General features: G+C 45.4%; 2 protein-coding genes across 11 annotated transcripts in view; both read right to left on the minus strand.

Moving 5' to 3' along the window:
* The window catches only part of Bphl (biphenyl hydrolase like), a 36,349-nt gene extending 29,748 nt beyond the window's left edge, over window positions 1–6,601 (minus strand). Inside the window, exon 1 of one of the 5 annotated variants that reach the window (XM_063276588.1) lies at window positions 6,433–6,601. In XM_063276588.1, the coding sequence (XP_063132658.1) occupies window positions 6,433–6,539 (107 nt within the window). In that variant the 5' untranslated portion in view covers window positions 6,540–6,601. The remainder of the gene's footprint in view (window positions 1–6,432) is intronic. The other 4 variants (XM_063276586.1, XM_039095883.1, NM_001037206.1 and 1 more) reach the window with 4 other exon arrangements.
* A 2,351-nt stretch (window positions 6,602–8,952) lies between these two features.
* The window catches only part of Ripk1 (receptor interacting serine/threonine kinase 1), a 32,185-nt gene continuing 25,778 nt past the window's right edge, over window positions 8,953–15,359 (minus strand). For 5 of the 6 annotated variants that reach the window (XM_017600528.3, XM_017600529.2, XM_017600526.2 and 2 more), the window contains 2 exons: window positions 13,767–13,907; window positions 8,953–11,441 (listed from right to left, as the gene is read on the minus strand). In XM_017600528.3, coding sequence (XP_017456017.1) covers window positions 11,155–11,441; window positions 13,767–13,907 — 428 coding nt within the window. In that variant the 3' untranslated portion in view covers window positions 8,953–11,154. The remainder of the gene's footprint in view (window positions 11,442–13,766; window positions 13,908–15,359) is intronic. The other variant, NM_001107350.1, reaches the window with a different exon arrangement.

Raw genomic sequence — 15,359 nt, forward strand, 5'->3', positions numbered from 1 at the left:
CAGTAAATTTAAGCCAACCACTGACTTGTTTTTCCTTCTATATACCTCACCCCATCTCTGTCCTTGGTCAAAATGTGGCATTTTTGAAAAAAAACAAGGTTTTGTGTTCCCTGTGCTGGTTTTATATGACTCACTAAGTTCAAGCAATAAATAACACAAGCAGAACATAGTGGCTATCTTAGTTAGGGTTTTACTGCTGTGAACAGGCACCATGACCAAGGCAACCATTATAAGGACAACATTTAATTGGGGCCGTCTTACTGGTTCAGAGGTTCAGTCCATTATCATCAAGGTGGGAGCATGGCAGCATCCAGGCAGGCGTGGTGCAGGCGGAGCTGAGAGTTCTACATCTTCATCTGAAGGTTGCTAGCAGAATACTGACTTCCAGGCAGCTAGGGTGAGGCTCTTAAAGCCCACTCCCACAGTGATGCACCCACTCCAACATGGCCACGGCTCCTAATAGTGCCACTCCCTGGGCTGAGCATAGACAAACCCTAACAGTGGCACACATGAAATTCCAGCACTTGGAAGGTAGAGGGAGGAGGATTACACAAGTTCAAAGTTAGCCTAGGATATGTAGGGAGACGGTCTTAAACAATAGCAACAAAATCAGTAAAGAATGTGTGGTGGTTTGAATATGCTTGGCCCAGGGAGTGGCACTATTGGGAGGTGTGGCCTTGTTGGAGGATGTGTCTCAGTGTGGAGGTGGGCTTGGAGGCCCGGATACTGCCATGCTTCCCACCATGACAATAATGGCTTGGAACTCTGAAACTGTAAGCCAGCCCCAATTAAATGTCCTAGAGTTGCCTAGGTCTCTTCACAACAATGAAAACCTGACTAAGACAGAATGTATGGTGAAGAATGCTTTTGATCCCAGCATTAGAGAGGCAAAGACAGGCAAATCTCGGAGTGTAAGGTCAGCCTGGTCTACTGAGTAAGCTATATGATAGCCAGGGCTACACTGAGATACCCTGTGTCAGAAAAAAAAAAGAATGTGGGCAAGTGGGAATGTGTGTTGAACATTGGCACATCTAATATGAGCATATAAACGTTCTTCTGAAAACTATATGACAAAATTGGGAAATAAGAAGGCCTAAAATAAGCTCATCTACACAAACATCAGAGGGGCAATAACAAAGCCAATGATGCCAATTTGTTTTTGTTAACACCCCACTCGTCTGGAGAATTGAGTTTTATTGTTAGGACAGCTTTAAGCATCTTAGAATCAGGACAGAAGTGGAAAACATGCAGTCTACCAACAGACTCACTTTATTCAGCACAGTTCACTCTTGGCCCAGCAGGAGAGAAGACAAAGACAGGGAGGATTTGCTCAGGGAGGGCTGACTTATGCTGCAGGCACCTGGGCCAGATAAAATTTCCTTTCTCTGTTTCTTGTTTCTGATATTAAATGAAGCAGCTGACTAGTGTTTATTGGGTTCATGTTAGCAGTGAAGCACAAAGTACCATATCCCCCTTTTATTGTTCCCCATGCACAGGAGCTCTTTTAGGGGCTCCCTTGCCTTCAGTACCAAGAACATGCTTGTCAAAGCCATATTGCGCTATGCGGGTGTCCATACAAAGGCAACCCCTCCCCCCCACTGTCCTCAGTGCACACAGCCAGTGGCTTTTTGGGACTGGTGTTGCTGCCAGAGCCCTGAGCGTCACTGTGTCTCCCTGGAGCACTGGTTCACAAAGGCATCTTTCCTGCAGCTCCTTTGATCACATTCAAGCCTCTTTGGTTAAAAACAGCAGCAGCAGCAGCAGCAGCAGCAGCAGCAGCAGCAGCAGCAGCAACAACAACAACAACAACAAAATCTAACTTCTTCCTGCATCTGGCTGGATCTAAGGTTTGGTTTCCCATTCCAGATTTCTTTCTAAATTATCACCACCTAACAGGACTCTAGGGACATCAGGTAGTCAGAGTTAAGCTTACTAGAAACTCAGTTCCAAGCCTCTATGCAAAGGCTTGGAACTGGCTTTGGTGGAGAGAACAAGAAAGGTCATGTCAGGTTGGGTAGCAGTGACTGAAGGGAGAGAAAAGTGTCTTTTGTGACGAAACACCAAAGAAGATTAAAAAGTCTACCTAAGAGCAATGCAGGAGAGCATTGCTGGGAGACCACAGGGCATGCTCACAAGCAAAGTGAGAGGACAGAGGGACAGGGGTAGGGACTGGACGATGTGGGGTTCTGCGGTAAGTGGAATTGGTCCCTGGTGCTTCATTGTCCTAGGCTGCCACCCTAGGGGGACGAGCATCACCCCAGCCTGTCCAGCCAAGCACTGCTTCTACTCTCCAAGGCTGGGGAGGAGGCAGAGAATTATTTACAAACAAAATTATTAGATATTAATAAATTATTCATTTCCAACATGAGGAAAGGTTTGTGTTTAATCACAGAGTGACTGAAAACTGGCTAATTTCTCTAGAGATATATAGGAAATCATTTGGGGTCATGTCAAGCCCAAAGCACTGACTCTGGTTTGTTAGGAGGTCTCCTTGATTGTGGTCAGACCTTTTATAAACAGCTAAGTACGTGGGAAGGGTCAGGCATGCAGCCTCAGCCTTCAAGGGCCCAAACGCTTGCCCACTTTTGAAACCACACTCGGTATTGGATTTCTCAAACTCTTAGGTAGGATGAAAAGGGCAGAAACCCTCAGAAAACTTAAAGAATAATCTACTCCCCAACCCCGTTTACTTGGGAGTCAAATGTTCTTTTTCACCCCTTCTCTCCCACCCCCCCAACACCCTGTCTTCAAATTATAAGGTCTGAAGCAGGAATATTTATGAGATTGTGTTGTGTTTTACAAACACCCATGACTAGGACAATCTGGAGAGATACTCAGAAACTCTGGGCACAGCCCTGTAGCTGCTCCGAAAGTCACACTTTACAGGACACTAAAGGCATGTCCTCCTGAAGCCTGAAGGCTAGCAGGAGATGGGCAGATATCACCCACCACCAGTTCTTTGTGTACATGTGTGGGGCCTTTCCGGTAAAGGTGGAGATGATGTAGACCCTGGGCCGTGGGTACAACACAGCCAGTTCAGCCTACCAGCACCAACATCTCTTTTCTCCTGTTACTGCAGCAGGGCTCAAAATTTGAATTCAAATCACTGACCAGCCTTCAAAATCTATGAGTCCAGGCTTCACTACACCACAATCTGAACAGGAAGTAGGCAACTGCATCTTTTAAATTTCCTCAGGAGAGTCCGGCAGGCCAGCAAGATGAGCTAATTTCTTAGAGAACAACAGGAGAATCACTCTTAAGAGGCCTTCAAAGTGTACCTTCCTGTCTCCTGTTGTCCCTGACTCCTTTCCCTGGGCGGCGAGACCTGTGATGTTTTATATGGTATGGGGTGGGGGGGTCCTACTCCCCTCAAACAAAGAGAGGTGATTGTCAAGGAAGGCTAGAACATAAGGGATTGGGGCACATAGGTAAACCAAGTCAAGTACTTACTACCATGTGTCTGCACTCTCATAAGTACTTTACCTACCTTTCATTTCTGAGTAGTTAACCTAACATTACCACAGAGAGGCCCCAAGTTGGTGGGAAAGCTAATTTGATCATCACAGGATTGGATAACCCAGCCCAAGATGAGCATCCGAGGGTCTGACCTGGAGTCTTGGCTTCAGCACTGTGCTGGCCAGTCTCATGTTACCTTGACACACAAGCTAGAGTTCTCAGAAAGGAGGGGACCTTAATTGAGAAACTGTCTCCATCAGATCCAGCTGTACGGCATTTTCTTAATTAGTGATTGATGGAGGATAGCCCAGCCCAAGGTAGGTGCCATCTCTGGGCTGGTGACCTGGATTCTGTAATAATACAGGCTGAGCAAGCCATGGGGAGCAAGCAAGTAAGCAGCATCCCTCCATGGCCTCTGTATCGGCTCCTGCTTCCAGGTTCCTGCCCTGCTTGAGTTCCTGTCCTGACTGTCTTGAGTCAGGTTCCTGCCCTGCTTGAGTTCCTGTCCTGTCTGTCTTTGATGACTTACTATGATGTGGAAGCATAAGCTGAATAAACCCTTTCCTCCCCTATTTGTATTTTGGTCGTTGAAGCAATAGAAAGCCTAAGTGAGCACCTCACTTAGAGGTGAAAGTAAGAATTGCTTAGTAAGATACAGCTGCACTTTGAAAGTCCTTACTGCTTACACTCTTCTTTCTTATAAATAACCGAGAGTCACAGTATCCGATGCTGCCACTACTCGATTACATGAAGTTTGATGACGTTTATATACTGACCTATTATTTATGTATGTTAAGTTTCAAACCTGGGCAAATGGCTGAGGTGTTTATTTAACATATCAAAGTGGACCCGGCCTCCAGGTTCTCCCAGCATCACTCATCCCTATCTGTTACAGGGTGTGGCTGTCATCCCCTGCCCTCTATCCTGAACGCTCCAGCCTAGGGGCTAAACTGCTCTTTCCCCCAGAGGCTCTTTCTTATATAATCCAGACATTTTTGGGTACCCGCCCCTTTTTTGTACCTTTGGCCTTCTGGCTGCTGTAGTTGGTTCTCCTTTCTCCCTTCCCCTCCCCGCCCCGCTCTCTACCTCACCTCAGATCTGGATTCTCCCAATTGTGTCTACTTCTGGCTATGCTCTACCTTATCTATAATAAACTCTCTCCTCCACCATACCTAGGGGTGGTCATGTTCTTTCCTTTCTTTCTTATTTTTTCATTCAAAATGCTAATGATATCATTAATTGTCCTTGTTAATTATTTATTTTTATTCTGTTTCAGGTCTTTCACAATCATTGTTTCAAATACAAACACTGCAAAGCCAGAGACCCAGAGAGGTTGAACTAGTCTACCATCACACAGCTAGGAAGGGTCAATAATACAGCTACTTAAACTACACGAATTCAAAAGGCCATGATTTCTCTTTAATCTCCTGTCAGAACTGAGTCCTCAACAGGGCAAACATGCTGGGGTGGCATTCAGTCTCTCCACCAAAGCCAGTTCCAAGTAGGGCGTGGAGGCAGGGGTAAGGGAAAGGAATGGACCTGATTCTCTGGCGGGGCCTCCTTAGGTTAACTCAGAAAGTTCTGTCTTCAGACTGTCAGATTTAGTAAATTATTAATATCAGAACTGACAGAGAAAAGACAACTTTTCAACAGATCACAGAGATCATGCAGTAAGAAAAAGGTCAAAGTTCCAAGCATCAGATTTACAAGAAACTCTGTGGCACACAACTAACTCAGCTAGCTTCAGGCTGGACACTGGCTGTGAAGAGATTTTCCAGGGACTGTTCAGAGTGGCTGCCTGGGGCTGCGGCCTGGCTTCAGGCTTAACCAGCCAGAGTGGTTTCTCAGATTACAGGCCGTGTGTGTTTCTAAAACAGCAGGGCAAGACTCAGAGAAACAAACGTTCAGAGATCTTCCAGGAAGAGTGGTCTACAGTGCAGCGAAGTGAATGGGACTCTCAACAACCATTAAGTCACCGAAGAGTATGACATTAACACAACCCTAGTGCACTCATTTAAGCCCTTCTTGCAATCAGGAAACTGGATAAAATGCCTACTATTCGCTGGCAATTTATACAACCATAGTTATTGACATGTTTTTTCCACCTGCATATTTACAAAGCTTTTAAAGTCACATGAGAGAAGAAATCTGAATTGGATACAAAGACCAAAAGCTACACAATCTTGCTACTAACGTTTAACAAATTGGGTGGCTTCCCTTTTCTTTCTACTTCCAGATTATGTGCTCCAACGGCTGGTTTCCACCTCACATCTAGTAGAGTTCTAAATGCCAGTTACTATTGTCAATGGCCCACCAGTAGTAAACGGCACACGGCCACTGCTTGTGTCTTCATGTGTATATGGTAGGGATGTGCACAACTTCGGGCTGCCCTATCTACATTTTCTGCTCACATTCTCTTGAGGCTGAGCAACCATTTTCAAGACAGTAGGTCTCCATGAATGTTATTATTTTAGCAAAGCGCTGGGGTGGCGCGTGGTGGAAATGGAATGGAAGATTCAGTGTCCTGGCCATTACCATGCACACACACACAATAGACCCTCTGGCAGGGGAACCTGGGACTTTGAATTTACACAGGTTTCCAAGCAGATTGTCTTACACACTGAAGTTTGAGGTTATAAAGAAAAAGGACTCAGGAAACTTGGGCCCTACCTGCCACTGAAGCAGGTTAGGCAGATTTCTGATGAGGCAGGAATATTTACTGTTCCCAGTAACTGGCTAACACCAGCAAACATGTGCGGTCCCCCCACCCCCTTCACCCCCGCCCCAGTTCTTCCCTCTGCACTGAGGAAGCTGGACCACAACCCAGCACCTTTGAACCTAACCCCAGGCACTAAAGTGCTCGCGCACCAGTTCTGCGGGATCTGGACTTGGGTCTGAGCAAGGAAGGGCGGACAACGCCAGGCGTCCGTATCCCTCCCCGGACAGTGGACCGCGCTGGCCCTTTCGCGCCATTACCCGAAGGTGGCTGCGTGCTCGGCCTGGGGTACGCAGATCCGGGATTTCAGGGGTGAGAGGAGCAACCGTAACCGCAGGGCTACTGGGTGGACTGCTGCGGTCGCCATAGCTCCAAGTCGCACAGCCTTAGCAGAACGCGCGTGCGCCCAGCTGGATGCCACCCTTGAAGTGCTAAGCTGGAAGCCCCGCCCCTGGCCCGCCGTGCCCTGCCCGTTCTGCCCTCTGTCAGGCCTGCCCTGTCAGGACAGAAACAGAGCGTGTCCTACTAGTCTTAGCTCTCTCAGAGACAGTCCAGTAGGAACTGCTCCTTGCTTGCAATTGCTATGGAGTCCAAGGCTAAGGGGAGACGGGGCCACCTGCTGTGCTCCTGTCATCTGCTGGGTATCTAGGCAGAGCCTCTGAGACACACACAGGTGCACAACAGACCATCATTGTTTCCTGCCTCTGCTGAGAAAGGAAAGCTCAAGCTGGCCTATAACTAGCTGATGTTGACCGTGAGCTCCTGATATCCAGACTTCTGACCTGCGTCACCACACCTGACTACATCCCACTTCCCACATATCTAGCCCTCTTCCCTGGTGCTAAGCATAAGAGTAGTAAGCCTTTAGGTCACCTATGTCAACATTTATTATGTAAGTCTTAAGAACTCATCATTCGTACATCTTGTTGCTGTGTTAGCTCTATGCATCACTGTGACAGACATTTGAGAACAATTTAAAAGGAGGAAAGATTCATGGTTTCAGAGTTTTCAGTCCAAGGTCATCTGGATCCATTGCTTTGGGTATGGGACAAGGCAGCACTTGGTGGGAACAGAGGCCAGAGCGCTTGCTTAACAGAGGCTGAGAGAGATGAAGGAACTGGAAGGAATTGTTCAAAGGAAGAAATAGTTCAAAGATATGCATCCAATGATCTGCTTCTTGTAGTCAGGCCCCTATCTATAATCTTCCATCAAACTATGAATCCATCAATGGATTATTTCATTGATTAGACTGTAGCCCTCACGATCAAATCACCCACCAATGACCGATTCCAGTAATAGGGGGAAGAGCTTTCAATGCTTCGTACCAAAAACTACCATCATTTTTGTGCCAGGCACCTTAAAGTGCTTCACTTTTTTTTTAGTTAGTAAATGCCCTTTCTCCATCCATCCCCCTTAACCCCAAACTGTAGATGAGGAAACAGTGGGAAGGGAAGTTGGAAAGACTTGGCTCACACAGCTGCGGAGGGGTATGCAGGTCAGCTTAGTTTCCTAATGTTGTATGAACACACCATACCTTTCACTGCACTAACACTAGCTCTTAATCTTTATAACCACCAGTTTGTAAATGTCATTGAGCCTCTCCTTCTCCATTTTAACCCCCTTTTGAAGTGATAAAACCATGAAGGGAACCTTGATTTCTTCCCCACTTCCCCTTCCTCACCTTCAGTGGCCCCTTTTTGGTAATATTACGTCAGCAGTTATGAAACATTATCAGATTAAGTTGCTCACTTCTAGCCACAAACTGGATGTTAACCCTTTAGACATCTTTATGTATTGCTTATACCATAGACAAGCTTAGGGTGAAGCTAGCCTTGGATGCTTGATCCTCCTGTGTCAGCCTCCCAAGTGCTGGGAATACAGCAAAATACAGCGGAGGAAGTACTGACAAGGGAGCATCCAGACGTGTGGACAAGAGTTGACACACTACTGGAATTGTCACTGAATGTAAATATGACATGTTGGAAAATGTGGTAAGGAACAAGGTGGAAGATTCTCCTAAGGAAGTGATCTAAAGGAATAAAAAACTATGCTGTTGGGTCTCATTATTAAGATGTCATTCAGCACCACTTGTATAGAGAACTGACTCCTATCAGTTGACCTCTGACCTCCACATTACAGTTCAAAAAAGCACATGTGCACACAAATAAAAATAAAAGGGCCACTGAGTGGGTATGTTGTTCATTTGTGAACTTTCGTTAACTCCAAGTGAAATGGTTGAAAATATATGTTGTTCATCTGTGAACCTTCGTTAACTCAAAGTGAAATGGTTGAAACTATTTTTTCCTGTTAAAAGAGGTTGCGTCTCTTCGCAAACAACTCTTTAAAAAGCAAAGAAAAAGATACATCGTGATAAATGCTCTAGGCGTTTTTGAGGTAGAGTTCCTTTTCTCATTCTTACACAGTAACCGCACGACTGAAGAAAGGCAGGATCACAAGCACAGTGAGCGGAAAACCCGTGCTCGGGAGCAACTGTGGAGTCTCCTCCAGTTTTCTGCTCTGGCTCCCTTGCTTGTCTGGTTTCTGACCAGGTATAATAGTGGAGTGTGGCTTGGCCTGAAACCCTCAGAGGTAAACGTGGCTCTTTTCAGGGCGGCACTGAGAGCAGAGCTGAAAGGCCTCTGAGCCACGTGGAAGGACTGCGGTGGTGCTGGCCTCTTGGGGACAGAATGTGCTACATGGGACACCTTTCACCATCAGCACTCTTCTGTTAGCAACAGACAAGCAAAGGGGGAATGCACAGGAGACACCAACACAGGGAATATATTCTTACAAACTTTATTCAATATCCTGTATTTAAAGTACAAATATATATGTATATACATATACATACATATATACATACATACATATATATTGTACCTCAGACCATAGCATTCTGCTCAGCTTAGGAAGTGGCTTTAAAGAGGTGTTCTGACTCCATGCTGGGCTCCCACGGGGACTTGTTTGGGGCAGGTACCACTGAGTACAAAGTCACCAGTTATCATGGTAGTGGATGCAAATGGGAGTACTTAAAGGTCCCTGTCAATGACTGGCTTTGTGACATGGGTCCAGATCTTGTACAAGGGGCTGGCCAGCACACCGTGAGAGTACATGGCTCCATCTGCTGGCCATCCTTCAACTCACACAGGCTGTCAGCGATGAGTCTGGAAAAGATCTGAAAGTCTGTGGTTAGTCTGGGCCTGGACCTGAAGCACCTATCTTCAGCAATGGACACGCAATTCTTCCCTGTCTGAACACCACAGACGTGATTTTATCGTTAGGACCCCGATTGCTACTGCAATTCCAAAACCAGCTCTGGCCTCCATGGCTACTTTTTCCCTTAAAACTTCACAGAAAGTATTCTTAGTTCCATCTTCTTAAAACAGCATTAGAACAGAGGTTAAGAGGAAAGCATTTAAAGACTACTCAGGCTCCTTCAGGAAAGCCTGGAACTTCCCTATCCCAATTCTCTTCCACTGTGTATGCTCTATGCAGTTAAAAATGACCATGGCCCGTGTGACAGGAGAACTAAGACATACAAACTTACAGCGGGAAGCTGGGTGGGTGGCGGCAGCACAGGCCTTTAATCCCAGAACTCAAGAGGCAGAGGCAGGTGGATCTCTGAGTTGGAAACCAACCTGGTCTACAGAGTGAGTTCCAGGACAGCCAGAACCGAGAAACCTTGTCTGGTGGGATGGGGTATAACGTTTCAGGGGAGTCCCTCCCAAGAACATGTAGCAATGTCTAGAGTTATTTTTGTCACACCTGTTGGGTGTGGTTGCCTTGTACTATTGGCATCTTGTGGACAGAGGCCAGGAATGCTCCCAAGTGTCCTGTACCAAGTACAGGATAGCCCAACAAGGAGGATGAAGTGCCAACTAGTGCCAGAATGGCCAACAAGGCCAAAGCGGCTTTGCAGCTCATCCCGGCAGTGCTCTATCTGCTGAAGTTGGAGGGGATTCACTGCATGGGCTGTGACCAGCGGGTGCCAGCAGTGACTGCACTTGGGCTTAAGTGGCTTTAGTCTTCTATCCCAGCTTCTTCACTCACTTTTAGGTTGCATATGGGCTTCCCAAAGGCACAAGAAGCAGACTCTGAAGCTGTCCTTTTTCAATTCGTGGCTCACGGAAGAAACACTGGAGTAAACTGCCGAGAGAGTTTATTGAGCAGTGAGCAGCGCTACGGTGCCAGTCATATCCAGGGAGGAAGAGATGGTATTTCCTGATCAGTGTTTCCTGCACATCTGTTCCCTCTGTGGGGTGCACAGGCTGGGAAACTGCATGAAGCACCAGAACGGTAGGAGAAACTTTAGAAACGTAAAGTCGTTTTTTTACAGTAGTCACAGACAGCAGCAGTTCTGTGATGACCGCCGGTACCTGAAGATCTCTCTCTGCCCTGGACTTCTTTCTCTTTAGCACTCCTTAAAAATTCCTCATTAATTGACAATTTCATAGACTAGAATTGGACATGATTCTTAAAGCTTAAGGTGACAGTACAGCATTGGATGCTAAAATTAACAGCATGATTTTTATGATTTTTAGAAGAGTTGTGCCTCATATAAGACATTGGAGCAGAACTTTACTGTACTCGCAGTACATGAAGTGGGAAGCTAGCTGATTTTACATCCTTTAAATGTTTTTTGCTTGTTTGTTTCCCCCTTACCCACTGAAAGCACAGGAAACTGAGCAAATCACCTAAGTGGAGACTATGACACAAGCGCAACAAAGGCCATCTTTCTCCCCCAACATCTCCTCTCCCTTTCAAAACCCAATAGACCATTCTTTTTATTTTTTTCTTTAACTGGTCCTGGACTGCTCAGCAGTCTGCATGCTTGTACTTTCAGAAGAATCGCTGTGGGCTTCAGATCTCTCTTCCCATTCACACTGTGTGCTCAGATGCAGAGCTTGTACTGAAGGCTAGGGGGCAAGAGGGGTTTGTGCACCATGAACAGTTGGGTTCCCACTGCCAGAGCCTGCCCAGGCCTAACTCTGGCTGGCCTGAATCAGCTGGTTCAGCAGGTCTGTCCTGCAACACTGGTGAAGAGCCTGGGCCAGCTTTCCCACCGTGGCTCCCTTGGTGCCTTCCCGCATCAGCCACTTCTGAAGCATTTGGTAAACTTTCTCTTTCAGTCCATCTCTTTCATAGTCATGGTCGATTTCGTCGATCTGAGACTCAGTGAAGCCCAGCTTTCGGGCACAGTTTTTCCACTGCTTTCCCATGTTTTCCCTGATGGGGTTCAGGTGTTTATCAGTCAGGCTAGTGGTGTTAGCTGTTAAATAGAAAAGAGAAGAAGCATCAGGCTGCAGCCCATTCAACCAGTCTAGTGTCCTGTGTTGCTGAAAGGGCCCAGGAAAGTAAAAAGAAAATATGAAGACATAGAAAGGAAACTTTTTAAAAGATAATCTTGCTCTGTAGCCCCCTTGTCTCCCTCGGACTAGGATTATAGTATGCACCACTATGCCTGGTGATAACAACTGTCATTGACTTGCTGGACAATACTTGACCTACCATCAGCCAATACGAGTCTTTACATGAGTTAAATAAGGTGCTGCTTCCTTCTCAGCAGATGTGCACCTTCCTGAGCCATAACTGATGGCTTCATGAGCACATGCTCTACATGGCTAGATGCTCTATTCAACTCCACTTGGGAGTTAGACTCTTCTAGTTAGACTAACTGGGCACAATGGGCAGTGGCGGGGGCAGGGAAACTGTCAACTTATATGTGGTGTAGTCCAGGGCCACCCATTTCTAGACAGTTCACTTTTCTCTTAACAAGGACACTGATGAGACCAAGTGTAACCTTCATTTAATTATTATGTCTTCCCTTATCTCTCAGTCAATGAGGAATATGAACTTTTCAAGGTTTTCTTTGTCTATCAAATCAAAGACCTTTCATGTTTTATATATATGACCTTTCTCTTGCCATTAGCTCCATCACCTTAGATGGTCACAAAAAATAACACATAAAGGGAACACATGAAGATAAGAAATAGCCCAGTGTGGTGGCACATGCCTTTAATCCTAGCACTTGGGAGACAGAAGCAGGTGGATTTATGTGAGTTCAAGGCCAGTCTGATCTACAGAACAAGATCCAGGGCAACCAGAGCTATATGTGTCTCTCTGTGTGTAGATACATAGAAACAGAGATACACAGATACATAGATACACACATAGATACACACACACATACACACACACATACACATACATACACACACGTGGTGGTAGAGAAGAAGATAGATAGATAGATAGATGAGACAGAGAGAGAGGGAAAGAGGGAGGGAAGAGGGGAAAGAGAGAATGAGAGCAAGAGCATCTCACAAAAAAGAAAAAAAAAGTCACCATAATAGTCTTTGGACCTCATGAACCTCAGGCGGCTGAACCTAAGGGAAACCCCACCTTGTTTCTCCCTCAGCTCCCATTCTTTCTTCAGTACCACAGTGCAGAGTCTGACAACTATGGCAGCAGACTAAGAACCTCCTAAGGTAACTGTCTCTGTAGAGCCCTGGTGTCAGTAGAGTTCCTCAAAAGCTAAGAACCCCTCTCTCAGGCATTTTAAAGGTCACTCCTCAAACAGAATAGTACAGGGATTCATGTGGCCTGTGGGCCAAGTCTGGCTTCTGTTTTTTTGTAAATAGTTTCAGGAACCATATCTGTCTTCATCCTTGTGCAAACTACTTGTGGCTGCTTCTGCACTCCAATGACAGAGAGATCTCAGGGCCATCAGAGCCTTGCCTATTAAGCACCCCTTCATAGAAAAAAATAGCAACCCCTAAGTAAATCAAAAAGTTGAATTCTGGTTTCTTTCTGAGACACGGTCTTGCTATGGCCAGGGTGGCCTGGGACTCACCATCTTCCCACTTTAACCGCCCTAGTGATGGACTATAGGCATACATTACCACCCATGGAGAGAGCTGTGGACACTTCTGAGCACTCTTGTTTTGATTACAGAGTGCTATGGAGGGCATGGTCTCCTGTACAGACTGTACAGAATCCCTTTGCTGTAGAGTCAAGGGAGCGATTTCCCTAAGTCTGAACAGGATCATGGATGATAAATTTAACATTCACAGGCAGTGGCCTATGTTTTTAACTCTTTGACTAGTTTAAGCTTTATAGCACTACTACCAATTAGACTACAAAGGAGTTAAAAACTACTGGGTAGGGGCTGGAGTAGATGGCTCAGCAGTTAAGAGCCCTTGTTCTTGCTTGGGTCAGTTCCTGGCATTCACAGAGCTCACAACTGTTCATAACTCCAGTTCCAAAGGATCTGACACCCTCCTCTGACCTCTGTAGGCACCAGGCATGCATGTAGTATGTGAAGACAAAACAGTCATACAAATAACATATAAATCTAAAATAACACTAAGGAGGAAACAGGATAACTCAGAGAGAATGTTAAAAGAAACCCTAAGATTCTATCATGTTCCTCTCAAGAATTTAAAAATGGTCAAAAGATGTCCAAGTCATAAGATACTACACCCTTTAAAAAAATATTCCCTTCAGTGCTGAGGACTGAATTCAAGGCTCCATGCATGCTAGGCAGGCAGTCTGCCATAGTTACTCCTCAGCCAGTATTGGTCCTTAAGAATTTTACCGAAGACGGCTTGATGCCTGGAAGTTGACTCTACTTTGCAAGTGTTGGTTGGTGGTTGTGAACTCGGTCCAAGATCCATATAGTTGTAGTTTCCAATCTGAACACGAGAACTATTGTATATAGTACATCTTATGGAGTCATCTGAATGGAAAAAGAGACATAGGTAAGTGCATGGGATTGAAAGCAAGAGAAAATACATGGCGTGTAAAGGTATGGGGCTTTATTACAGATGCTCAACTGCTTATCCTGATACCCTTAACAGTCACTTCTTTATAATGTGGCTTCTTGACTTCACAACCATTAACAAAAGACATCAATGTTGGCAAGAATGTGGGAATGTGAAGGGTCTATACGTTGTTGGGAATGAAAATGATATAACCAACATGGATGACAGTATTGGGTTTCTTAGAAATTAAAGATAGAACAACCATAGTTTGGTAATCCCATTCTAGTTATGTCTGTACACATATACACATGTAGAGAGACACAGAGACAGACAGACAGACTGCCTAAAGATCTTTCTACATCTGTGTTTACAGTAGTATCACTCAAAACAACAGATAGCAACTCAAGTGCTACTTTATTCTCCTTTCCCACTTACTGGTAACCCATCCTCCTTCGATGGCAGTGGTGTTAGAAAGCTCACATTTGTTACTTATACTGGGTCACAGAAGCAAGGAAAAGAATCATGCTGCAGTGAGAAATACAATCTGTTCATTTACTAACTGGGTGGTCTATGAGATCCTCCTTAAGCCTTGGTAATTAATTCCATGACTGACTGTGAACTGAGATCCCCTACTGCTGGCAAAGACTCAGCATCATTAAGGGGATCTCTTCTTGGCAGGACTGGGGCCTAAAGGGAGAGAAAGGACTCCTGCAGCAAACTAGTAAGACAGGGCTACTCATATGGAGACAGGACCAGAAAACGGCATGTTAGATGTTGGTTATGAATGCTTTCCGCCTACTCAGATTCAAGCTCCACGAGGAAAGAAGCTCAGACTGTTTGCTCATGTTACAGCTCTCCAGCATCATGGTACAAAGCAGGAAGCACTCTAGGGATTTTTATTGAATTAATTGTGAGTGAATAAAACATAATGGCGACACAAAACATTTTAGGTGAAAATGCAAAGGGAACAAAAGTGTGTCTGATATGTATGGTTATAGATCCTACTCAATACCTAGTCCACCAATGTGCTTTCCACAGAACTTACAGGAAAACCTACAGAAAAGGCAGGAGACTTTGGGGAATTGGCCATTTTGACAGAAACTGGTCTTTTGTGTGCTTGTTTTGTATCAAGGACCACAGGGCCTCATGCATGCTAGGCCAGCTCTGTACCATTGAGCTACACAGCCAATTCAGAAAGTTCTGTGGTTCTCAAAGCTTTTTCTACCTATTCTACTATAGGATGCCTAGGACACAGTACAGTTACTGCTAACATCTGGATAAGTGAAGGGCTACTGATGACATCTGGTTAAGTGAAGGCAGCATGGGAACGATTATTTGGTAATAATGACAAATACTAAGTCTCTTCAATGCTAAAATATTAGAAACTACATCAACTAGCTTGGATCTTACCAGAGAGAGCTATGGAA

This window comes from Rattus norvegicus, chromosome 17, assembly GCF_036323735.1.
Source record: "Rattus norvegicus strain BN/NHsdMcwi chromosome 17, GRCr8, whole genome shotgun sequence".
In the NCBI taxonomy this organism is placed as follows: Eukaryota; Metazoa; Chordata; class Mammalia; order Rodentia; family Muridae; genus Rattus; species Rattus norvegicus.